Genomic DNA, 27,170 nt, shown 5'->3' on the forward strand with positions numbered 1-27,170 from the left:
TTCTGCTATCTAGAAAAATGAATGTTTTGGGTTGGCCCAAAGGAGTGTGTGAGGAACAGGGGAAAAAGAGAAATTCTTCTTATGGTAGAACTGTTAATATGGCAAAGGGAAACCTACAGTAGTAATAAGGCTTCATTTCAGAAGAATACCAAAATAAACTAAAGATGTCTTGCAATGGTTTGCCCCTCAGAAAACCTATATGCTCTTGATTCCTCTATCTGCAACTTTGAATTGCACTTCTGTGAATGATTAAAGGAGAAAAAAATGTGACCTGACCAAACCCAGGCATTTTTGAGTTCCTCCTATCTAGAGTGCCTTCCTGGCTCCACTGCTATCTTTATTAGCCTATTCCCTCTATGAGAGCACCAGATAGAAGAAAAAAAAAAAGCCCAACATTTTTCTAAGTACGGGACATCAAGAAAAACAACAACATTGCTTCAGTCAGCATTTTCATTGCCCTCGTTCATAGCTGATAAATCAAGCAGAATTCAAACAAAAGCAAATTATGGCTTGGGGAGGGAAAGGGGAAAAAATCCTCACTATAATTACATGCTGAATGGAAAAAGATGACTAGATGAGATGTTTTGCACTGGCTGAGAGAAACCTCCCTTTCTGAGCTACCTGTTCTATTACATCTTGTTTAAAGAGAAACGGGATGTCACAGCACTGCTGGATTCACACATAGATACAAAACAAGGGGCAGAATCATGAAAGAGCTCTAAAACCTAAGTGCTGCATGAACCTACATGGAGAAAGGTCTCATTAAGTACTCATCCTGACACCTTATATCATTATCTGAGACATATCCAACCTACATTCTCCCCATAAGCATTTAAAAAGGGGATTCTTAAGTCAAAAGTCTCCTCTATGACCGCTGTTTCAAATTCGTAATAAAGTTTGATACATGACAATAACTTCGCATGCCCTTGGAATCCAGTCCTTCTACATTAGGAATACTTAATATAGACAGGCAGAAATCAGGCAAATTATTTGAAACCATCAATAAGTTTGGAAAAGGGCTATAGCCAGGAAACTGGTCTCCTGTATCCCTGAAAATAACATTACCTGCCCCAAACAGCTCAAGAGATCACAATCAGCCTTTCAGCATTGCTATAAATAGATTTAAACGTGTTGCAGAATAACCCTTATACTGGAAGCACATTAAAATTACACACAACAGAAAGCCTTGTTAGGACTCACAGATCTTAACTCAGATATGGGCTTTTAACTTGAAGGAAGGAAAAAAAAAAACAAAAACCAACTACAAGTTCAGGAATTTCCCCACTGGAACGGTCCCCAGCTTTTTGCAGACACTGTAGTGTTACTTTAATAGCCATTATATCATCTTAGTCTTTTCTTTACATTTCTTCAAGATGCATTATAAACAATTTGGGCTTCCTTGTCCAGCTAAAGAATTATTTAAATGCTAACATTAAGTGAATGATCAGAAAAGCTCATTGTCACAGGTTCTGCAGCAATCTGGCTGCACGGCTTCTTTACCTTATGTACCACCATCCTTCCAGGTTCTTTTGGATGACCTCCACGGTGACCCCTTTTTCGAACCCAATCTCATCCTTCCCCTGGCTGGCGTACGGCTGGATAGTGACATATTTCTCTTCTAGTGAAGGGAGAAAAGGCAACATCAGTTAGGGTCAGAATTAGTCCAGCTGTTTTTCTGTTCTGCTTGCTTTTAAACTGTTATGCAGTGATTACGTGGAGCCATTACAAAAGGCGGAGCCCTGCTCAGGGGCCCACTGATTATTTATGCTGACGACATGATAGATAATCAGCCCCTCACCACTACCCTGCTGCTGATAATCACAAAGTGTTTCCATGCCAATAATGACAAAAGTCCCCAGAGAGCTTCCCCACTTCTTCTCCCCCCCCCCTCCAAGTTCCTCAAATGGGTAAGGGAGAGGATTTGAAGCTGGACTTAACTCCCATACTGTAACTTGACAGAATCAACCCAGCTGCCAAATCAGCCAAGCGTCACCGCAGGAGCTCCAGCCAGTTGGCTCTTTTGAACACACACATGGCTGTACGAAGCATTGTGTTACTGAAACCGGAGCCCTGCATCCCGAGAGGGACTGACCTTCCCCAACTCAGAGGGGCTGGCCCATCACGCTGCTCTCCCTGCACCTCTTGAACAGCGTGGGTCCACAGTAACAAGCTTGAAACAGCATTAAAAAAGTAACAAAGAATGTAAGGGGTTTGCATTTGACAGGAGAGCATACAGCATCTTGCACTCACAGGCTGTGAAGTGTTTTGCAAACATACTTTTGCTAGACCTCACTCCAGAGAAATAACACAGGTGGCAGTGGAAAAGGAGGGCCAGAACTTAAGACACATACTTCAAAAGCACAGGCTAGATTACAAGTATGGTGTTTGAGACAAAATCTTAGCATCCTTATTCATGTCCATCGGCTATCCCCTTCCCTGCTGGGCAGAGGTGAGCAGTCTTGCTGAGAGCAAGCCAATAAGCAGAGCAGAACAGACACTTCCTCAGCATCTTCCTCCACCCACCAGGAGTCATTTAGTGTAGCATTTCCATCACGCTCAAGGTCAAATTTTCCTCCATTAGCTTAAAAAATTATAACTCATTGAAAACATGAACTACCAGCCTTGCTCTGCAGCAGCAGACATGGAAAGTGTTACCAAACCCCTCTCTTGAACCCAAGCTACAGTGCATGTAACAGCATGAGTTTCTGTAGCTAGATCAAAGGCAGGGAAGGCAAGCAATAAAGCACACCCCAACAGGCCTTCCCAGCACTTTCTACTGGCAGTCACAACAAGGCACAGCCAGGAACAAATACAAGGTTGTCAGTGCACAGGAACAAGCAGGAAATTAAGTGAATCCAGAGATCCTGATCACTGCAAAACAAAGGAGCTATGGAAAGGTTGCAGCAGCTTGAGGCAACACTCTTTTGGAGAAAGTGACGCAGACCCAACCACCTGTTTGGTTTTGTGGCTCAACTGCATTGTGTTGCTGGGTGAAGCATGGAAACTTTAAAGCAAAAAAGACCTTACTGAGACAAAGTAAGAAATAATACCTCAGAAAGGGGAAAAAAATGTTGGCAGAGCATCTGACGGCAGAAAATTCAGCAAAGCTACACCTCTGAAGTCAAATTCCCTCAATGGGTTGCATTTGGATCCTTCTAAATTCTGATGGGGTAAAATCTGTCAAACTTTTGCCTCCAAGGGGAAAATACTCTCTCCTGCTCTCCCCTAGAAAAGCTGCTTTAGCTGTTTTAACACTTTTAAGGAATTACAGATAGTTTGTAATTAGCACCATCAGGATATGAGATCTACCTCACAGAAATACTCTACTACAAGATGGGGCCTGACGAATGAAACCCAGCTAATGAAACTGTTTCAAAGTCACAGGACAGTTTTCCTAGCTGGGTTTCTGCTCTGCACGGTAAAGGCGGACTCATTTTTCTTTTATTTCAAGTGGCTGCTGCTGAAATAGTTACATGTCCAGTTTCCACTGCATGCAAAGCCCCAAGCACCAAACTGAACTGCAGAAGATGCCTGGGCAGCTAGAGCTCGTCCCTGAGAGGAGAGGGCCAAGGGAAAGTTCAAGCGTGCAGAACTACAGGACTGTCCGGATACCCATTGCTTCAGACACTTTCAGGGATGTTTCTAGAACACTAATAAAGAGCTCAGCCGCTTGTTTGCTGAGTGTTGGAAGAAAGCTCTGCTTTTTCTCTCCCCCATACCAAAGCTGCTTTGTAACCCAGGCTATCAGAGTTCACCCTTGCCTCTACAGCTACAACAGAAGTTTCTCTGTTTATCTTATTTTTTCCTCCACATAAACAGCAGTCCCTGCTGTAGTTAAAGACAGCTATTCAGTTCCTCTTGCTAGGCAGTGGTCTTACTCTCCAGGGATGTGACCTCCATCCTTCTGCAGAGGACAGGGTAGGAGGCCATGAGTGAGGTGCTCACTCCTGGATTTCAAGACAGCTTTCCGAACTCCTACTCCAGCAGAGCTTCTCCTGTGTAAGGAATTGAGACAGTGGTCACCCATCAACCCCAACAGCGTTTCCGAGTGTGATCATTCAAGGGAAATCAAAGTTTGGGGTGAGGGTCCTTTGCAAACTAGGATGCAATCACCTTCCAAACATTAGATCCCTTCTTCCCCCGCACAAACCCACTCTCTCCATTCCAAATACAGATGAGTGGCCGGCCAGGGAAAAGGACAGCAGATCCATGCAAGCTACTACAGTAGCCAACAACTTCTGCAAACACACCTTCTGGGCCTGCAGCTATGCACATGGACACACATCACTGCTCTACCAGTTCATTACTGCCTTCCTCCCAGCCACTGATACCTGGACTTCCCTTCAGTTAGTTTCAAGGTAAAGAGCTATCCTACAATTCCTCTCATTCTGGCTGAAACAGGCCAGGAAGGACTGACCATGCTGTTGAGGTGGCGCATTGAAAAAGCGGCTGCCAGCTGCATGGAGAAGCCACATCCTCAGCTGAGAGCGCTTTAGCCTCTTTCCTGAGCTTTTCACCATCGCTCAGGTTTACTGAAGATAGAGACTGCTCCTGAGCAGCACTCTGCCTCCAGTACTGAGATTACTGCTTTGTGTGTTGCTGCTCTCACCTTGCTGCCTTGCACACACCACACTGGATACCACCCATCAGTGGCTCTGAGTGACCAGAGACATTGGCCAGCTTTAGAAACCAACACAGAGTTGCTAAGGAGGATGGAGCCCTGTCCAAGTACTGTGACACTGGGATGCACAGGTGAGACTTGTGGGCTTTTCTGAGCTGCCACCGTCTTAGCCTGTCCATGAGCACCTCTGTTGCTTAGATCTTCAGTCTTGTGGCTTTCAACTCAAGACCGCTCTTTGAGAGGAGAGCCTTCAGGCGATTCCTCCCTACACAGAGGAAGGGGAAAAAGAGACTGAACAGAAGTAGGAAGGAAAGAGAGAAAAAAAAGTCCTTCCAACAAGCAAGACAACCAAAACTGTTAAAAATTCACTTAGAAAAGATGGTTCTACAATATTTTTGTTTAGCAGTTCTATTTTTAAGCCTACAGATCAAAACCAGGAAGCCACTATTACAATTTCCCCTTGCAAAGTGCTTTCACAGCAAAAATTACAGCTATTTCCAAGATTACACACGTTTGGTTTCTTTCAGTGGTTCAGAAGATACCACAAACATACATGAGGTTTGTAACTTAAACAGCGTTCTGGAGATACGGGCCCCCTTGCAACCAAAGTGTAATTCTGTTTTGCTTCTCAAAGACTATCTCTAGCCAGTGGATGTTTTGTATAAACCAAGATTTGCTGAAGGGAGCAGTGGAGCTTTCAGTGGATGTGTCACTTAAGAGGATTGATGTAAGCATTCAACATATCAGATTACTATTCAAAAGTCTTTAAGAGAAGATATTTGACACTTCATGAATGATACATAAAGTTACTGGAAAGACTTAGCACAGATGAATAGTTTCATGAGAGAATCAGCAGAGCATCAGCCAGTAGAAAGACACTGCTCTGAGTTACACTGACAAATCTGAAATAACATGTTGGTTTCATTCAGATACTATGACAGGCAATGGTATAAAAAACATCAGTAAACCATCCCAGACCTACCAAAGTTGTATGCCCAGACCTACAGAGAATACAAAAGTGTTTAATTTTGATTCATTAAGTTTTGACTTAACAATTACCAGCAAAAAAAATGCAAACAAAAGTATAATTTGTATTCCCCAGCTGCAGCTTCCATTACATCAACTTCACTGTTGAGGTCAAGCAGGCAGAATTAACTTTACTGCATGCTACAAAGTACATACATCAGCTAAAAGGCTGCACTTTGGAAACAATGGGATGAGAGTCCCACTCCCCTTCAAGATCTACTGAAAATGGCATAAATGCACATCTATTCTTAATGTGTGACACCCAGACATCTGTTAATAGCTCAATTAACCAACTTCACTTATATTTCTTTACTTCTAATTTGCAGGTCAAAGATATTTTCTACAGCTGAACTGAAGGAGGTACCTCTATTGGAAATTCAGCTGCACTAGTAAATCTGAACAAGGCATGTATGAAGAAGCAAAGCCTGTTTGGCAAAGAGCTACGATACAAGTCTGTCACAACATGCATTATCCAACTGCAACCCACTTAGCTTGGAAGGAAAGGATTAGCACATGTCATTCTCCCCCCTCCCTGGACACAGATACTATTTAAAACATGCACAACAAGAATTTCTGCACTGTTGGGACTACCCAGCTCATACCACCCACTTGTAGCTGTGCTCTGCCCAGCCCTCCCAGACACCCTGGCAGCCCAGTGCTCACTCCACAAGTTATTCCAAAACCTCATTCCCTATCAATCTTTCTCTTCCTTCCTTTTCTCCTCCCCAAAAAAAGGAAGGCTTCTCTTTAACTCTGGTTCTATGTAAAGTCTCCTGAAGACAGACAGTAGAGGCTTGAGGCCAAAATATAGAGACAGATCCTGGTGGATCACTAGAAAGTGTGGACACCAGAGGACAGTTCCCATATCCTTGTAACAGCCCACAATACTACAGGGAGGGCTTTTTCTAGCAACTGAGATTTCCCACCAGCAAGCATAGCAGAGGTTGCTGCAGTCCAGCTGAGAGGTGGGCATAGATACAGGACAAAGCATTTGAGCTGTATAATGACCTGCATTACAGCTACCTATACTATGTGCTTTGTACAGCTGTATGCAACCATGCTATTTTCAAGCAGACCTCGTACAAGGAAGCTGGTAGTATTTGAGAGTTATGGGTCACTCCTTCACAAGCCACTGACATCTAATGCCCTTCCACAGCTGTTAGCAGGAAAAAAAAAATGCCAGACCATCAACACAACCATTTTGCATCCCCTCCAGCAACATAACAGTGCTTTGCCAAGCTAAGCCTTTCTTGTACACAAATAGCAATAGCTTTAAAACTAAAAAGCTGCTTTAAAACACAGTTTATGAATGCACGCCTAATGCTGCGGTTCCCTTCGCCTTCCTTCATCTTGCCTTGCACCCGCCACCTCTCCTTGCACAGTTCATGACTCTGCTGTGAGACGGACTTGAAGCCAGCGTGACCAAGGAAAAGTTAGTATGACCCTAAGTGTGGTTTGGTTCCTTGCAGATCTGCGTGAGCATAAAGGAGAAGGGAAGATGCTGAGGGAGATGAGACTGGTTCTTTTAGTAGTGGCACCACAAACTCTGTGTAAAACTTCTCTGTACTAAGCCAGGCCAGTTTCAATGCAGTTTCACTCATCTTTGAGGAAAGAGACCTATTTCTGAGACTGCTGTAAGCAGAGTCAAGGCAACACTCGTGAAATTTGATCTAAAACCAGGCTAGGATAATTTAAGAGTGCCCTCTCATCTTCTCTCACCTATTTTAAGATGCAACTTAATGAAGTGCAACTTTTTGCATAAACAGGATTTATAATACAGCTCTTAAACCATCATATGATTTACAGCAGAGCAAGATGACCTGTAGGCACGTTGGCAATACTCATCAGATAGTAAAAAGTCACCTTTGCAGCCATAGTGTAGTAGGGACTCAAATATTTCTGCCATCTCGGCCAGCTGGTTCAATGGCTATGATACAGCATACCAGTCACAGAAAAACTAGGGATGCTACATTTAACTTGTTAAATTTTAGGAGGACTTAATGACAATGACATTTATTTTTGGATAATAGCAGACCATGACAACAGTGCTTTGTGTGTTTTCCTTTTGAGTAGGATTACAGCTTGTAATTAAAGAGCCAGCAGACGTGTCCATCCCATCACACTCCCTTTAATCAGCATATACCCAAATAGGTTTTCTTTTGTTTCACCTGCTGTATTTCTGTCTACTAGTGAAAGGGGAATCTCAAAGAATTTTTAGGCATTGGGCATGGCATTTTCCCTATCAGGTGACCCACTAAGACAGCTCTCCCACTGGAAAAACCTCAAACCAGCTAAGATGAAGCTCCATCCATTCCTGAAGAAACCGTACCCAGTTGTCTGACAGAGCAAGAACTTGACAGCCCATGAGGCTCCTTCTAATCCCATCTGTCAAATCAGAACTTCAGATTTTACATGTGCACTTGTGCACACACATACATGGGGGTTGGACTAGATGATCTCCAGAGGTCCCTTCCAACCCTTAACCATTCTGTGATTCTGTGATACTACACATTAAAGTTATGAGGTGTCTTGAGAAGGAAACTTGGTCCCTCCTCTGGCTGTCTGGATTTATACTTACTGTCAGGTCAAGGAAAGCAGACCTACGGTTTTACTGCTTGAGTTGTAACGCAGAGCTTCAGTAGTGCTTTCCAAATCTTCCTTATTCAATCTTCCCTATTCCCTTGGCACCAGTTATTTCAGATTCCTCCTAGTCTATCACCCAGGTAATGGCTCCTCTCCCCAACATCTTCAAAATCCTCTACCACTGTTGCTCCTCACTGCTAGAGCCCTGATCTGGCCCTTCAGCCTCTTTCACACAGCTACCTCCTGCTTCCTGTGCTCCCTTCCAAGCCTTTCAGCACACTGCTCTTGCCCAAGGCTCTTGGCACAGCAGCACTCTGGTACTTCAGCCAGGCTCCTACCAAGTGTACACCCAATTCAGTTGTCCCATCTTGAATTTTCAAGCCTGTGTGCTGTGCCTTGCTTTAATATCCTAGTACACACTCATGTGTTCCACTCCCTTTGGATTTCCCACTCCTCCAAATCCTTTATTTTCCCACTCAGCCCCATGCCTTTCTTATGATGCCTCATCAACCTGAGTAGGCTCCCTTCTCCATGGTATCAAATAACCTGAAACTCTCAAGTCCTTCCTAAAATAAGCCTTACCTACCCTGACTTCCTGCCTTGCCAAACAAGCTTAGTTTTAGTCCTTCTCTAAAAGCTTTTAAAAATACCAAATAAATATCACTTTCCACTGTGAAAAACCTTTTGGTCGTAATAAGATGCATGCCAAATTGCCAGTTGCCCAGGTCCTTTGATGCACAGAACCCCTTCTCTTTGTTTAGGCTGTAAACTATTCGGGACAGGAACCTTGCCTTTGAGCAGCTAAAATACCATGCACGTTTCCAGCCCTGCATAATCGGTCTCATCTCTCCCAGGCAAATGGCCAGTGCTCATACGTTTCTGCTTGCAAGTTCTGAGTGCCCCATTTTGCATACCTCTCCTTCACCTATATTTTATAAGTTTGCTCTTTTCTGCCTCCACAAATAAGTGTGGAAGTTATCTGCAGCACTTCAGGAGCCAATCAAGTAAGGGGGTAATTTCCTTTGCCCAGCTGGTGTTTGTACCTGGCCCCAACTTTCTGTGACCCCATCCTTGTTTGAAATGCCGGTAGGGGTGGGGATAGGGGGGAATTGGGCTAGAAATTAGGCAATTAACGATTTCTCAGTAAAATACAACAGCCCCAACCTTACATCTTCCAAACCACAGAAGAATTTTCTTTCAAAATACTTTCCCCTCAGTCAGCAGTCTGTGCTCGCCCTCCCCCACTCCTCCGCTCCACTCCCCCTTTGTCAGACCTGCTTCTGGAAAAAGTCTCCCTGTTCCAGAAAGCAATGCATTAATTCAACATGGACTTTGTTTTACTTGTCTAAATATTCAGCAGAGAAAATAACTGTCCACAGTTATCAAATGTGTTCATCTGCAGACAGGAGCTCTTCAGCCTTTGTCCCTCTACCCCCACCCCTACTTTTTTTTTTTTTTAAATAACAGAAAACATCATGCCAACAGATAGAAAAGAACAATAAGGACATTTCTTCTAAACAGTTCTGTATACTCTCTTTCTTCAACCAGCAAGGGGCAATAAACATTTACTACTTTCCTTGGAGCACAGAGGAGGGGGGGAAAGAAAAAAAAAAAGAAGACAAGAAAGAACAAACTAAGTCTGAAGCTGCTCTGCACTGGTTTGATTTAGCACTGCAAAGCAGCCTTGTGCCATTTCACCAGCATCAAGGACAAGGAAGGGAAAAGAGTGCAAACAAAGGGAGAAGTCCTGTGGGTAGTGAAGGGGCTGCTAAAGAGGGCAGAGCAGCTCTGGTGGGATGCAGGAAAGGGTAAGAGGAGAGCACGAGCCCACCACCCAGGCTGGATTACCACTACGGACTGAGAGCTCTTTCCACAGCTTGGAAACTGGCTGCAGAACACCCCACCCGGCTAGGAGATGGGACTCAAGTATCAACACCAACTCAAGATGTGTTTAAGTATAAAGACCATTTGGTTACATGGCTGTCTTCCCTCTACACCCTGCCCATCTCTCCCTATCAAGTTCTCTCTAAGTTAGGCAAGCAGTAGGAAGACCTATAGTTTCCAGGTTAGAACTTTAACTCTTTCATTGAAAAGCTTATTTCTTGTGCTAGCAACTACTCTTAAATAGTAGGCTCATTTGGCAGAAATTCAGCCCATATGTCACTATATTGTTGATGTGAATAACTTTCAAGTACTTTCCTGCATTGTAACAGCTCCAGTTGAAAGTGTTGGGCACAAAACCAAAGCAGCAATAACTTTTGTCAAATATCTGCCATATAAAACAGGCGTGTAACCCCTGCTTTTCCCAATCAAACTGTAATAGCACAAATGACTTCTCATGAAATCAGCCCGTAAACAATCGTAAGTCCTCTTCCAGCCGAAGTTCCAAATAGACGCATATGTAGAATTACCATTTTACCTGGTACAAGAGAACATGAACTCTGCACCTTGCAGCTCTAATAAGTGTCAGGACTGAGGAAAACTACAAACCTTCAGGCTTCTCCTCACAATCCATATTTGTATTATTGGAGTTTGGTAAAGTACAGACAAAAGTTTACAAAATGTACCATATTTAAAAACATTTAACATTCTAAAAAAAAACCAAGCTCTGCAGCTACATAAGAAACATAAACCAATGTAATCTCTTCGATCTGGGCACACCACGGACCATTTTAAAGAGAATTCAGCAACAAATGTCATCTGTTTGTAAAAACAGACTACAGCTGTTCTCTTTGCAGATTTTTTTCAGCTTTAAAAAAGCAGCACTACCATGACGTTCAATAATTTGCCTTTTATGTTTCTTGTTCACAGACCTGGTAACATTGCTCCCAAATATCTGAACTTCAGGGATGCTTAACCTCTTCAAATGGCTTTGGAAAGGGTAGAAATAAATAAGCCATATGTTACCCCTGATAATTCTCCCCCATTAGGCAGCCTGTAACAGGGAAGAAAACACCCTTCCCTTCCGCACTCAGGCTTTTCCAGCATTTTTAATATCCAAGTCACTTAGAAAAGCCTGGCCTTCAGAAACAATGCTTAATTCCTTCAGTTCTGGCTTTTAAGTGGTTCTGTCATAGCCCCAGTCAATAAAAATGCTTATTAGTGGTACCCAAGCATAAATATAAAGGGAAGCATCCTTTACAGCTTGCTTTTAAATTCCAGTGAACTCTCAGAGCTAACCCTTCCAACAGCAGGGACTATCTCAAGCAGAATATCACTGGGTGGGAAGAATTTCAGCCAAATTTTTTAATTGAACTTATTTCCAAGAAAGAGGCCAAGTGGGGGAGGGGAAGCTGTTTTGCCTGCGTTGAACAATTCTGGCAACCTCCCATCTGAGCAGCTCTAGCTCTTCTGTGCTTTAGAGCAGGGACCTGAAGGTTGGCAAGAGGGATGCGTGTGTGCACTTCATGCGTTTCGTCATTTTAGTGCAAACCCACCCAAATTTGGCCTTGTTCAAGTCTTTTGGGCTGGGATGGGAGGGAAAGAAGGGAGAAAGAAGCTATCCTGACCTCACATAAACTGTGATCTGTTGGAGAGCAGTGGGCTGGACACTCAGAGAGACTCATACTTTCAACAACTGCAGTTTGGAAGGGGTAGATGTCTGCATAGGCTGCAGCTATGCCAGATGATGAAGCCACTGTCTCTAACCTATCCCCAAGTATTCAGATCACCTTCTTTACTTCCAATGAGCCTGCTCTTGTAAGAGCTCCCTAACCTACTATTTCAGATGACATTGAACAGCTTATTTTTAGCCAGCTTGGCTAACTGTGGCTGAAATGCATCGGAGAGAACTTATAGAAGCAGCTCAGCCATGGAGAGTGCCCCAAACTTTGAGATGCTGCAGTTTGAGCCAAGTTCAAGTGCTGAGATTTAGTTTGAGATAAAGCACATATTCTCCAACACACTGAAAAACCCAGCATTGCTTGGGCCTAATAGGGAAGAAACTGTTATGGAGCAAGAAACAGGCAGGGATGGAAAAGACTAGGGGAGCCTGTGGTGGGGAAGACTGCCAGGGAAGACACTGACACTGGTCAGAGAGCAGGTCTGGAGCAGATGCACACAGATGGTGGGCATAAGAGTGCAAGAGGGAAAACCTGGGAATGCAACTTAGATCCTTGAGTCTTACCAGTCGACTATGCTAAGGGATTGATCGTGCACTCTTAATATCTTATGGAGCTTTGTTTACAATATAGTATGATGTATTTGTTTAAACTAGTAAACAAATTGCTTAGAAAACTGATTCCCAGAAATTCTCCCAGTTAATTTGCCAGGAAGTATCTGACAAAGTTTGACAATGCAAAATCACAGAATCACAGAATCAACCAGGTTGGAAGAGACCTCAGGGATCATTGAGTCCAACCGTTGCCCTGACACCACCCTGTCAACTAGACCATGGCACTAAGTGCCATGTCCAGTCTTTTCTTAAACACATCCAGAGATGGTGACTCCACCACCTCCCTGGGCAGCCCGTTCCAATGTCTAATGACCCTTTCTGTAAGAAATTCTTCCTAATGTCCAACCTGAACCTCCCCTGGTGAAGCTTGAGGCTCTCTCCTCTTGTCCTATGGCTAGTTGCCCGGGAGAAGAGGCCAACTCCCACTTCACTACAACCTCCCTTCAGGTAGTTGTAGACTGCAATAAGGTCACCTCTGAGCCTCCTCTTCTCCAGGCTAAACAACCCCAGCTCCCTCAGCCATTCCTCATAGGTCAGACCCTCCAGACCCTTCACCAGCTTGGTCGCCCTCCTCTGGACTCGCTCCAACACCTCAACATATTTCTTGAAGTGCGGGGCCCAGAACTGGACACAGTACTCAAGGTGCAGCCTCACCAGTGCCGAGTACAGGGGGACGATCACTTCCCTAGACCGGCTGGCTACACTATTCCTAATAGAGGCCAGGATGCCATTGGCCTTCTTGGCCACCTGGGCACACTGCTGGCTCATGTTTAGCCGGCTGTCAATCAGCACCCCCAGGTCTCTTTCCACCGGGCCGCTTTCTAACCACTCTTCCCCCAGCCTGTAGAGCTGCATGGGGTTGTTGTGGCCGAAGTGTAAGACCCGGCACTTGTTCTTGTTGAACCTCATGCCGTTGGTCTCGGCCCATCTATCTAACCTGTCCAGATCCCTCTGTAGGGCCTACCTACCCTCCAGCAGATCGACTGGTAGCTCCAAAACTCTTGGGGTACAGAAATAAGCACAAGTTCTTTTTCACAAGCCAGTATGTGTGCTTATGAGGTTTGGGTTTTTTTTTGGTGCCTTCAGGGTGTATTTGGTGGCTAAGAAGCAAGACCTTGTCTTCTGAGGGTAGTTCCAGTTGCTGCAGGGTCAAGCTACAGTAGGAAGACCACTCCTCTTGTTATTTTGCTTTCCTCAATAATACTTTTAGGCAAAGGTAAGAGGTCACTGAAAAGTTGTATGTGCTTGACGCACATGAGTCTGCACACAGAACTGCCACCAAATCCAGAAGAAGATAAATATGCTGCTTTAAAAGTACTTAGTAGCAAAAGGCACTCTTTCCTCAACTAGAAAGCTGCTTCTTAGTTTCATCCCCTCAGTAACATTGTCTGAAAGTTACACAGAGGTGCAAATGGTGCTTCCCCCCCCCCCGCCTCCTCCTTTTTGAACTGTAACAAATACCACATCTGGACAAACTTGCAAGAAGGGGAGAAGGGGATAGAAAGGGGGACCTTTACTCTGGGAAAGATGATTCACATGCACTGGAGAAATGCTTGATTTGGAAGATTCCTCAGACTTTACCCAAATGCAGCTTCAGAACACACAGTGCTCCCCCCGCCCCAACCCACCATGCTTCCTGTCAGACCAGCAAAGCTACAAGAAACCCACACTGCTACTGGTGGTATTTTAACACCTAGGACTGACACCAAAAGTTCCCAAAACTTCTGAAGAAGTCTGTCTTCAGTACCAAGCACTGCTTGCAAGGAAGAGCGGGGACTGAAACTGGACTGATTCTCATCTTTCCACACCATGCACTTTTCCAGTGCGCACATCTCTGACCACGGCTTTTTGGCATTCTTCTCATTTTAATAGCCCTGAAAGTATCACTTGTCCTCACTGAGGTAGGAAAGACTGAGTACAATTAAGCCCAAAGTTAAAACACAACAGATGTAAGCTTCCCCAAGCAGCACAAGGAGTCAGACTGGAGAGTTACCCTTGGTTATTAGCCTCCAGGTCTTGGGGTGCCTAACCCTGGCTCCAAGACACCCTCAAGCTGTCATGTATGAAATCCATATCTGAACTCTGGAGCTTCGGCCTCTCTCTATCAGAGTGTTGAAGATGCAGACCCTGGTGCACAACAGCCAAAGCTGCAGCATGGCTTTTGGTGCACCCTTAGGGACTGGTGCCATAGGAAGCTATTCATTCACCTCGACTCTGCTGCCTGTTGACTATCCCGCCCAGCGTCCATCGCCGGTCCAGGCGTCTCAGATGAGCCTTGCGTCGCTTAGAAACTAGTTTGGAACATGGATGGAAATAAAAAAAAAGAAAAGAAAAAAATATGATGGGAAGGTGAGGAATAAAAACAAAACATGGCATTTACAGGCACTGGTCTTGTTAGCAGAAATGGGTTAGGTGGGATGCAGAAACTTTGTTTTAGTTTCTATAGTACAGTGGAACAAGTTAGCTTCTTGAGCCTGAGCAACACGAACCACTTAGAACTGTCACAAACTGCCACCCTTGCTATTGGCTTTCCTTAAAAAAAAAAAAAAAAACCAAAACAAAACCAAAACCAAAAAAAACTATACAGACACCCCAAAACAAGCTGCACAACTGAGGACAACTTGTCCAAGGAGGCTGCAGTGGCACGACAGGTCAGCATCCTTACTGTTACATCTCCTTGTCAGGCTGCATGATCTCTGGAGAATTCAGTCTATTTCATATGAAAAACCCAACGGGGCTCTAACCCTCAAATTATCACGCTAAAAACAATCCAGAAGCAAAAAAGGCAGCTTCTCTTATGCGAGTTCACTTGTAACAGCAGCATCCAGGAACAGAACCCAAGTGAAAGGTGTCTGATGTCTCCTTGCTTGCAAGACGTGACTCACAATCACTGCCACAGCTAATTCTCATGATCCAAACTTCTAACGTATGGATTACAAATATAAAGAGAAATCTAATCTTGCAATTATTGAGCAGGCTCAAGAAGCTAACAAGCCAGAACTGATAATTAGTCACACACTGAAATAATAATTTATGCTTAAAATATAAACCAAGACAAGACACTTATGGAAATGGCATTGTGAGAGCAGCTGTGCACAGAGGACACCACTTGTTTTCTGGATCACATATGTAGAATGGTACTCAGTTCCTTCTCCTTGTGAAGGTGTGAATGACACAGGAACCATTGGACTGATACAGAAACACAAACACTTCCCTTTTTCCATTCAAGGGCTTCCATGCTAGTTTGGCAACTACTGCAAGGGTTCTTGGTGCTGCCACAAACAATGTGAAATATTACACTTCAGCTGTTGCTGGGGTGCAAACACAACCATTTGGTTAGTGGATGCTGGGACGCTGTTCATAGACTCTGGTATCACAGCATTAATAATCACTCAGTTCTGCTTATGTGCACTCATTTGGGGAATATACCCTTATACTCATGAGAGCAGACACCATTGTCGTCAAGAACTATGCTCTACAGACAATCAGGCACAACAAAATTATTTGAGTGTGGAATAATTAGCTGAACAAAAAAAAAATTAACAGCTTCCCCAAGACATGGCCTTTTTGCCATTTATATCTCTCAGGGGCTTAGACCAGACTTCTGCACCCAGCTCACTCTCCTCGATTTCGCCTTTGCTATAAGGCCTAAACCTTCCCTAGTCACTCTAAGTGGAGGTGTGGCAAGTGGTGCTGAACAGACACAATGTCTAGGTTTATGGTAATCTATACTCCCCTTTGATCCAATGTGGGTCAAAGAAGAGAAGAACCACAAATTTTCAGAGGAGCTGGATTTCAAGTTTATAGATTGCTGTGGTTTTGGCTAAAGGAACTTAGTGATCCTCTTCGAAGCCCATGGTGGCACAGAAGATGAGCTGTCTTCATTCCTTAACTGGTAGTGTTTTTCTTACCAATTGGTTTAACCTGGTGGCTTTCCCCAAATCAACAGGACATTAGACTGCCAGTTACGCACATGCTACACAAGAGGCAAGACAGGACACCTCACTAGACATACAGATTATAGCAGAGAGAGAGAAGCTAAAGCTAAATTCACAGTAAGGCTGCCTGCATTAGGAGGTTTCTATACAAGAAGGGAGGAGATCAAAGATGTTTAACTTAAAGGCTTGTAGGAAGGAGGGATGTGGAGGGGGGAGAAGTTTGCCTCAGGTGTCAACATAGAGCAGTCACCCACAGCTCCTTGCTCACACCAGGAGTTTGGAGGATTCAGCCATCCAGCAGTACCCCTTGGACACAATGGGTCACACAGATCCACCACACCATGTCCTCCTCACAACACATGACTATCCCCAGTGATAGCCCTTTTATATCACAATGATGCTTTTACACAAGTCAATTTTTTCCTCCTCAACAATACTGAATTTTGCCATTTGATCCCAGACTTGGACTTGGTTGGTCATGCCATAGTTAGTCACCAGAAAGGTTATTTATCAACAAGTGTCTAAACCTTGCCAGAGACCATTTTAAGATGTTTATTTTAACAGCTCTCGTGGCTGCAAATGTTTCTTTAGATTGCTTTCTGAATGTTTTCCAAGCCTTGTAAGATGGTCTTTGTCTAAACACAGGCACAGGTAGCAGTAGACTGTCTACCCTCATTCAGACAAAAGATGCTGTGCAGGCTCAGACGCAGAGAGGAAACACTTTTGTCTTCCTCAGGGAATGGACTATTTAAACAGACACATGGAAATATTACTGCTATGTAGGGGCAGCATTCATGTAAGTTATGTAAGTTGCATTCAGCCCCTCCTTGTCTTTACAAGGGCCTGCCACAGCAGAGCAGACCTCTGTGTCTGCCTGGCTTGTGGACTTGTTCCAGGCCCACTGCAAATGGAGAGGGCAACGAGGCTGATACAAAAAGTTCCCCACATTAGTGTTTCTACCCTTTCAAAGTAGGCACAGATTCTACAGTTGCAGAAAGACATCATCTCCAGGAGTCACTCAAACTTGTATGAACTCTAAATCCAGGGGCTAGGGCACTTAATCCACTTAAAGTGCCTTCCTCCTCAGTTACATTGGAGACCCTCTCTCCTGCCTACTGAGAAAGAGTTGGCAAGTTTTCTATGTAAATATGTTCACTTTTATACACTTTTCTTTAAGAGAGTGAATCTGAGTTGTTCTTTCCTCTCTTATTGAATAACTATTAGGAGAAAAATAGCCCAAGTAAAGAACTGGAGAGGCAGAAAACTAGCAACAAATGAAGTCTCAGCTTATGTGGTTAATAACATAAAACACAGTTACTGAAAAGCAAGTGGAAGCTGGCGCACATCAAAGCAGCTGCAGAGGTAATGCAATTAGATTTGTCACTGAGATGGAACCGAAGCGAAAGAGCAGTCTCAGGTTTCAGAGTATCTGGATTTGGAGTAAGGCAGGGAGCGCGACTGCTGACCATAGCTGAGAAGAGCAGTGTAATGGATTAAAGGGGACCAAGAGGAAATAGATAAGGCACATTTGATGGATTTCCCATTACTCAGGAAAGACTGCTCTGTGGCAACAGTCCTGTGCAGAGTACACGCCAAAGGGCGACATGAAAGGCAGAGGAGAGATTGAAATGAAAGCGGTTTACGTAAAAAGGCTGTCAAGCATGCACCATATTTAAATTAGGAAAAGGGAGGAAGCTACAGACCAACAGACAAGGCATTCTTCAACTTTTTCAGAAAAGAGCAGTAAGTTTTTGTTCTTTGCTAACAGGGAAACTTCACTAACTGCTTTTGCATCTGCTAAGATGTTGCATCATATCAGACTGGTTCCCAGCCTACCAGTCTACAGCCAGTCTGTCTCTAAACCCTAAGTGACCCAGGATATGGGTAGCTTTGAGCAGGGAAAAATGAATTACAGAGCCAAGGATTTCAATAAGCCACAGATGTCACCCTTGGGGCCCAGCACAAAGTTATGTTTTGCCTGTGTGCTATCTTAATGGGCAGATGGCTACCCCAACACATCTCTCAGCCTCCTGCCTGTGCTAAGGAAAGGTCAGCTGAGTTTCCACATACGTTTTACATAAGCATCACATCAAAAGCACCTAGAAATTCAGCAAGAGATTCATTAGAATGGAACAAATCATAATCAAAGTGTCCTTTGTACACAGTTGCTACATGAGAAGTCCATTAAGATGTGGTTAGTCTTTCATAATGGAACAGAGGAACATGTGAGGTTATACTACTCCATTTCTGGAACTTTAATTAACCATCTTTTAGCCAAAAACCAGCACAGCTAAATACAAATACATGACAAATGGCATCTCAGTTTTAATAGAATGAGACCACACCAAATAAAGCTACCTTTCCACACAATCATAGACCACAGCAAACAGCAGTGAAACTAGTTTCAAGGATTAATTAAAAAAAATTGTAATGAGAAGTAACCATTAAAGTTAAATCTCACTCCTTTTAATGGCCTGTATCTCTAACAAGCATCTTCTTCCAATTAAAAGCAGTCACTTGTATAATTTCTGCAAACAAGCCATGCAAATTCTCTCCTTGCATGGACATAAGAGTCCAAGACCTCTACCAGAACATACTGCTTGGACTTGCACATTAAATTGTTTGTATGCTTATCAAAGTGAGCATCATTTCAGCTTTTGAACCTTTTGTCACACTGACAGCCCAAGCTGGTCACAAAGGATTACAGGCATGGTGCTTCACTCCAATTTCTTCTGCAACAATTTATTTACTGATACAAGATGGGTGAAGAGGTTACTACACTGGATTAAAAGCCACAAGTTGCAGCAAGAGTTTTCAAAGTTTTCCTATGGGGGAAAAGCACAAAGCAAGTGAATACCTGTTTTTGCTTGATAACAAAAAGCTTTCCATACCTTCCCCAAGTTTGGATGTGTTGATGTCAGAGTCATCTCTGGTTCCATTTTGTGATTCCAGGTACGTAGCAGGGACCCAACCCTGCTCCTCTGCTGTGCTCACAAACCACCAGCCTACAAAAAGAAACAAAAGAAGTTGCTCAGTCAACATTAAGAGGAACAAGAATAGCAAGATGCTACTGAGAAGGCAGTACAGAGTCAGCAGCTTTGGTGCAGGTTTGAGTTATTCTGCAGCCTCCTAGAAGGAGAGGGGCTTTAGTCCTATTATACCATTTCTATCAGATATTCTTATAGTGGTAAACGAGTGTGCAGGCAGGCCTCACGTAAAAAAGGATGCAATGGAGCAAACACCAGTTTATTCTAAGAAGCATGAAGTTTGTCCATGACAACTCTGATTTGAGTTCTCCAACTGAGTTTCTCAAAGCAAGCCTTGCAACATGTACATCTACAGTACCAAAACACTTTGTATGTGTACATATGTGTATATGAACCTATGGGAAATAGCACAAACACTGCTCAAATCCTAATATGAGTTATGACAGAAGTCAAAAGATGGAAATAGGAAAGAATAGGAAGGGCACAGATTTCAGAACAGGACACAAAATAAGTGCTTCTAGAGCCTTTGTCACCACAGCTGGTGTTTAACAAACATGACCTGAATTCAATGCCCTGGGAAGCTGGAAAGTACTGCTCAGAACAGAAATAAGAAAGAAAAGCTGACTGAAATGTGACTTCAGGCCATAAGCACCAGTTACTTGCATTCTCACCTGAACATCCAAGTTTCTGTCCTCAAAAATGTTCACCAACTATACTGGTAGAACCTATAAGTGACATCCATGGATGGATGACTAAAATTATAGGTGAGCCACCTTTACCTGAAATGCATCCCAACCATATCTATCCTCGCCTTTTTTCTTGCTTGGCTACATTGATTCATTGAATCCTCCACTGGTTTTGATGTAGACTCACTGAAGAGCTTGCTGCTCTCAGATATGAGCACAACTTAGATTCTGCTCCATTCAGATAAGGTCAGGGTTAAGATACAGGACAATAAAAAGCCAAGCAGGTAAACCAGTTGTGCTGTTTTCTACAATCTCACAGTCTCCTCCAAAAATGCAAGTTGTTTTGTCAGGACAATGCAAGCTATTGTTCAACACTAGTCTTTCAGCCTCCCCAATGGGAGTTGAGAAAATAGTTATTTCTGTACATGCACCTCAAAACAGTTTACAGACTTTAATGGCTGTCATAAAACCAACAAATTTCACAGGAGACTCCCAAGCCTGCCTGTGATGAACAAAGGTAGGGATGAACCAGCTTGGTTTGTAAACACATGGGGCACAAATCCTAGTTAATTTACAGTGGGGCAAAGCCCCGAGTTGCGTGATGGCCACGCAGCCCCAGCAAGGGGAAGGGAGGCTTCGCTGGGCTCTGCCGTCATGCCACGTGCAACTTTCTTTAAAAAAAAAAAAAAAAAAAAAAAAGAAACCAACTGAAACAATGCTCAAGTGTTCATGCTAAAAGTCACCCAAGTTTGTTCCAAATCCTGTCATGGGAGGTCTTACCAGAGGACAGTAGTTACAAACCCTGGTTTTCCTCCCTGAGGCCTGCGGCAGGCAGACAATGTGTCCCAACCAAGAAACCCCTCACTCGCCACCACACAGCTGCTAGGTAGCTCTATTTATTTACTCTCAAAACTCAGACAAATGGGCTTTCCATTTTCTGGCCCAGCAGAGGTTTGGAAACTTTGCTTCACAAGGCTCATGGTTGGAAAGTTTAAATTTAGTTATTCCTCCTCAGCAGGAGGTGGATTCTCCTGCCACGAAGCCCACAGCAGCGAACATGCAGGATCTGCCAGACCGTTTCAAAAACACATCTTCATGGTTGTTCCTTATTTTACTAGTAACGTATTGACATGGGTAGCTAACACAGTTTAACATACACTTATAATTAGGCACAAAATGTCAGAAGCTGGCTTTCAGCTGATATCAATTAGATTGGAATAATTTATGTAAACTCTTCCTCAGAAAGAAATTAAACACAATTGCACAAAAAGGACTTGCCTACACTTAAAAATGTGTGCTTGGGCCAAATACAAACCATGGCAAAACCATCTTTGGAAGGCTGGATCACACAGCCTTGACACCGATCCAGTGCTAGCCCATTTCGCAATACAGCTCCTCTGGTTTGGCTCCCTGAGCTGCCTCGTGGCCTCAGAGCAGAGTTTAAGGTCTTGTGTTTGGGGCCATAGCGTAGCTGAGCTTCCATCCATCTAAACAAGGCTCCCCACTAAAAAACAACCCCTCACCCCCGGGCATGCATACACATGCCGCCCCCCATATCACTGTGTCTCCCTGCTGCCATTCCCAGCCTCTGAAAGGCCTTGGCAGGGAGACCTCACAACTCCACTGATCTTACAAACAGGCTCCCATGTACCAGTTGGAGGTCAAGTCACATTTGATGTAGGTTACAGTCAAGTAACTCAACCAAATCAATTGCAACATGCAGACAGAGCATGCAACAGTCTAAGAGAGGTTTTAAGCTGCTTGGATTCTTCAAGCCACCACTAAGATTAAAGCTCCTAATTTCCAAGGAGCTCATGAACATTTATAATTTCTTTATAAAGGAAATCTTTAGAAACTACGTGAAAGTGTGAACTATAAACGACAAACCTCCACAACTACTATGAAATCAGCAGCATCTGTTCAGAGAAAACCAGCCCCTTCTCTGAAATTCTTTCCTCCCATTTTGAGCTTGCTTCTCAGAAGGACAAAAGAAAGGCTTTAATGCAGCTCATTGGAATAGCATGTCCACAGAAAAAAGTATGTTTTACTTAAACAGACTGAACAACTGAGAAGCCTGAGAAACTTGCAGCTGCACCCCCTGGCAGCAGAGAAGTCAAAAACGGATGCTCACAAGCAAGACGTGCAAGGTCTAAGAGTGGCTGAGCAGACATTACAGAGGCAGCTCACTCCTTATGAGGCAAAAATACGAATTATGAAGGCACATCTAAGCCATAACCCTATAGAAAGGAAATTACAGCATAGTGTAAGAATTGACAGACTGCTAGCAGAAAATGGCTGAAGCACAGACAAGTTCCACAATGCAGTCTGTGCATGACAGCCACGAACTGCAGTACTCTGCCCAGCTGATCATGAAGGACTTGCTCCGTCCCCTCATTAGAAGCATTAGAGCAGCTACCATCTGGTCCCACCACCTTTCCCGGCCCCCAGGTTCACGGGGTTCATGGCCTGCAGACAAATTAGCCAGATTTGCCTTTGTTTGCAGAAAGTCAGGGCTATAATGGTGCAAACTATCTCTTGTCCCCTCCCCTGCCATCTTTCCAAACCCAGAACATCACAGAAACGTTGTTAGAAAACTCGCTTTTGAAGCACGGAACAAAATATTGCATTTATATTGAGTTCTCCCTCTATGCTGGAGTTGAGCTCAACTTCACAATTCATTATTAAAACCATTCTGCAGCAACATCTGCAGGGAATTATGTAAAGTTATCTCTGTGCATTGCCAAGCCAGTCTGAGGTTCACTCTTGCACTCTCACCATCTGTAAAAATTAGGCAGTGCCTTGCAGCTTGAGTTAACCCTTACAGATGCCTCTATCTCTCAGGCATCAAAATGCAACTCTAAAGCTGATATGGCATGGATGTCTAGATTGGGATCATTACCCAGCCCCCATCCCTGATGAGGATTCAAAGGGAGTTGGAGCTTCACAGAAGGCACACAGGGAGTTGTAGCCACTGCACCCAGATCAAGCTCAGATCAAGCTTTGCTGCATTACTCCAAATCCTGCCTTAATATTAATCCAAGAACATGAATTTTCAAGGTAGGCGTGCAATTTTCTCCCCACATACACTGACCCTTTGGTTGGCATCTGTCAGCATCCCTAGCTGCAATAGCCAAGATGTCTCTACATTCAGAGTCCACCTAGGCTCTGGTAACTCTCAAGCACTTTCAGCATGGAGCTACATCAGTTACCGAGAGAGGAAAGGTTCCACTTGCCACGCAAGACAATAATTGCAAAATAGATTGGTCACACTGGAGAGTGACTAAACAACAAAAATACTTTGATTCTAAAAATCATATTCTTGCTTTTAATTGTATTCCCAGTCCCCTTCCCAAAAGGCTTTAAAAAAGCAAAAGAATTAGCAAGTGTTATCTGCAACCCACACCATGGGAAACTACTAGAACATAGTTAAAGGATTATATTTTATGCAAGTTTTGCTTATGTTTACATGCATCCTCACCCATCCATGCTTCAATATTGTCCCTTTCTCCACATCAACAGGAAAATTAGCTATTCCTGTTGAAGTCTGCCTAATCGCAACATGCTACAAAACACTTTAAAAAAAAAAAAAAAAGCAGGATCATGCTGAACATTGGTTTCTAATTCTCTGCTCAGCCATTAATTTCTCTGTAGACTTTGACGGTCAATTTAAGAGCTTAACTAAAGTAAACAAGAAGGATAGCAACACTGTAAGAGGGAATGGGAATCTCTCCTGCAGGAGTGGACTACGCATTCTTCTAAACAAATACTTAAATGACACTCTACCTCTCAAGAGCCTTGGAAAAAACCCACTCAAGCAGCAGTCTGGTACATATGACATGCGCTCTTTGGGCTTCAGAGAGCTGCTCCCTTTTAAGTCCTTCTGCCTTGAACCAAAAACCCTCAAGAGACAGTTCCAACAACTTAAAATTTTCCTACAAAGCAGTACTAGATGCAATCAGGTCGCTTGCAGACCTGGCACACAGACCTTTTCGTGCCAACAGTCAATTACTTTCCTTCAGAGATGTGATGTGCTTCATTAAAACAGCTAAGGTAAGAGTACTGCTGCACAGATGAAGGTGCTTGCTTTTTCCACCCCTCTAAAGCTCTTCCCACACAGTACATGTGTATTTGCTACACATAGGGAAGTCAGTCATAATTCCCTCGGACAGACCTCCAAAGAATATGCAGAAGCAGAAATATAAAGGCAACAGAAGTAGCATTTTGCAAGAGGGATTTTCTGTAGTAAGCATATTCTCACACCCACTTCCTAAAAATTCACTGCAGTATTTGTCCACTGTTAGACACTATCGCTGTACGTGCTGGCTCTGCTCTCTGTAAAAGGCTCCTTCAGTCCCACACACTTGGCAAAGGCACTGGGTTGACAGGTTGAATTTGTATGAAGGCCAGTGTTCGATTTCTGAGCACTTTGTCCTCACAATTCACAGAAGAGACATCTTTCTTTTAAATATGGAGGTATATGCAAGAGATCTTCCTAGCATGGAGCTGACTATAGTTTGGGGTACAGAAGCCTGTGCGCGAGTCACTGCACAGCAGACTAAGGCTGTCGTCTCAGGGTGAATTATTAAAGTTGGTGAAATATTAAATGCAGCTTTCATCTTTAAACACATATTGTTTCCCAGCCTGTGTGCACTGCAGACTTTGCTGCAGCCACCACTCAACCACAAAGCAATGTCTGTCTCGTTTTAAAGATGGGAGTGAGGCTCAAACAAAGACATGCTCGAGGAAGAAAGATGTGATTGTGGCAGGCATCCTACTTGAACACAAGATTCACAGCACAGGTTCACAACCCTATGTGCCATACCCAAAGGAGACTAGGCCACACATTAGGATTTCAGCTCACCCATGTGTCATGATCCTTCCAGCCAGTTCATATCCTAGAGCTACATGCTACGAGCATGGTTCGCATGGGCAACCCCACTTCCCACGGAAGTCTCATTTTGTGAAGTGTTGCAACCCCAAATGCCTGTGCCTGACTGTTCTCACAGTCAAGAGTGAAGGTTGTTATCTTGCTTGCAACTATTGTGGTTGCACTCTAGGTACCAAGTACTGCTTTAGGAATCCAGGAATAAAACTCACCAACCCCAGTTACTGCTTAACTCCAGAGGTTTTTAAATTTGCTGGTGAAATACCCCAAGAGCCCCACAGCACTGTGATGGAGCAGGAGTTGTTAGCTTTCTTGTGTGATAGAAAAGACAAAAAAGAGGTCACAACTGTCACTGCTCCTGGTAGCCCAGCATGGGAAATTGGACATTCTATATGGGTCATGAAACAGGCTTTCTACTTCACCATTAAAAGTGGAATGAAGAATTATAAACATAGAAACTTTTTTTAAAGGAACATGAGCTTCTCTCTTCTCAAAGAAAATAATTAAATTAAGATTTGAAACATAATAAGGAAACTTTTTGCTCCTGGTACCAAATCTGCCACCACATCTGACAGGACATACATTAGAAACCACACACCTGACTGCTGTTCAACAGCAGTCACAGCTACAGGCTATATTCTGCCCAGCAAGCTACATTCAATATTTAAACCAGAGTAATAGTTTTATTATTTAATGAAGAGAGAACACATCGAAGAAGGAAGAGAGACTGCACACTCCTGTGCCTTGCTCCAGCATTCAACTAAAATTTACAGGAGTCCCTACAAAAACAAAATAGGAATCCCAGCTTAAGAGCACCCCTTAGGAACCCTGACAACCCAAAGCACACATGAAGCGCCCTTGGAAACACTTTTCTTTCCATCCTTAGGGAGGGTCTGAAAGCTGAGTTGTGTTCTCAGAGTACAGGCTGCAGCAGCTTTTGCTTAATTTGGTGATGGAAACAACACTTGAGAAGAGGGCTTCCTGAGGTAAGGGAGGAGATGGGGAGCAGGAGGTGGGGACTTCTGGAAGGCTGGACTTTGTTGATATCATTTTTTTGGCTATTAACAGAACAGCCCTTTCCCTTATGGAGCTAAAAGTTGGAACAAAAGGCCAACAGCTGAGACCACAGTTTGCTGTTCTCCACCAATATTTGATAGTAACTGCAAATGCTTAGGACTCAGCAGCAGCACATGGAATTGCATTCCTTGCAGTGCTTTAGGTGTTACTGAGTTCAAGGAAAATAGAAGTGAATCCCAAAGTTTGGGTGCTGTAATGTACGAGAGAATGGAGTTCTCTCCTGCAATGACTGGCTATTAAGGTAATGAGTTGCTTCAAGTCTATATGGTTATGGATTTGCTATCCTAATCCTTCCAGTCTGTCGTCTTACTCCACATCAAGTACTAATCACATGGCACTGGTAGATGGAGATGTCTCAGCTGTGCTGTTAGCATACCTTTGCTGCTCTACTCCAGTTCCTACGGCTGCAGACCTGGTTGACACAGAGGGCTCAGTACATGTGAATAAATATCCTAGTTATTGCTGCCATACAGGTTTTTCCTGGACCAAAAGCAGCTGACTAGGTGTGTACATAAGTGCTCAATACAGAGTCCCAAAGCATGTCTTTGATTCTGGCTTAAACATCTTGCTTGCTTGGATTGGTTTCACATCACATTATATGCATAAACACACACGTATATATGTGGACATTCACACCCTGACCTCTGCATTCAAATATTTATTACCCTAGTCTTCTACTGGGATTGGAACCATGTTTCCTCATACTTCTGGAAAAAGTAGAAGTGTTCAGAACATGGGAAAAGTTCATGGGAAAAGAGAGAACTGGATAATATACAACTCAGCTCTAATACTTTATGCATTTCATCACTAGTAGAGACAACGGACATTCAAAGCATTAGACAACTAGGAAATACCACATTACTGTATTTATTCAAATCTTACAAGCTAGTAGGTGATAAGTCTTCCAGAGGTGTACATTTGGAAAAACACTTGTATATTTATCTCTCATTAAAGAGGGGGTGGTGGGGAGTTAAGTAAAGCAAACAGTTTATCTTCGGGTTCTGATAATACAAACCGATAGTTACAAACTTCAAGCACTGTATCTGCAGCTATTTGCTACGGCCCAATTGTTATCCAGGGGCTTCCCCTCCGTGTTTGAAAAAAAGGAGCTCAAATCTGTGTATTGACACAGCTGGAATGAAGGAATCTGCCAAACACGTTTTCAAGAATTGGCACGTACATCCACAAAGCCA

At 43.5% G+C, this 27,170-nt stretch overlaps 1 protein-coding gene across 4 annotated transcripts in view; it reads right to left on the bottom strand.

The window, feature by feature from the left end:
* The window catches only part of SH3PXD2A (SH3 and PX domains 2A), a 273,110-nt gene that overhangs the window by 21,550 nt on the left and 224,390 nt on the right, over positions 1-27,170 (bottom strand). For all 4 annotated transcript variants that reach the window (XM_068400244.1, XM_068400245.1, XM_068400243.1 and 1 more), the window contains 3 exons: positions 19,234-19,347; positions 14,612-14,695; positions 1,501-1,618 (listed from right to left, as the gene is read on the bottom strand). In XM_068400244.1, coding sequence (XP_068256345.1) covers positions 1,501-1,618; positions 14,612-14,695; positions 19,234-19,347 — 316 coding nt within the window. The remainder of the gene's footprint in view (positions 1-1,500; positions 1,619-14,611; positions 14,696-19,233; positions 19,348-27,170) is intronic.

This window comes from Nyctibius grandis, chromosome 4 (genome assembly GCF_013368605.1).
Source record: "Nyctibius grandis isolate bNycGra1 chromosome 4, bNycGra1.pri, whole genome shotgun sequence".
Taxonomy (NCBI): domain Eukaryota; kingdom Metazoa; phylum Chordata; class Aves; order Nyctibiiformes; family Nyctibiidae; genus Nyctibius; species Nyctibius grandis.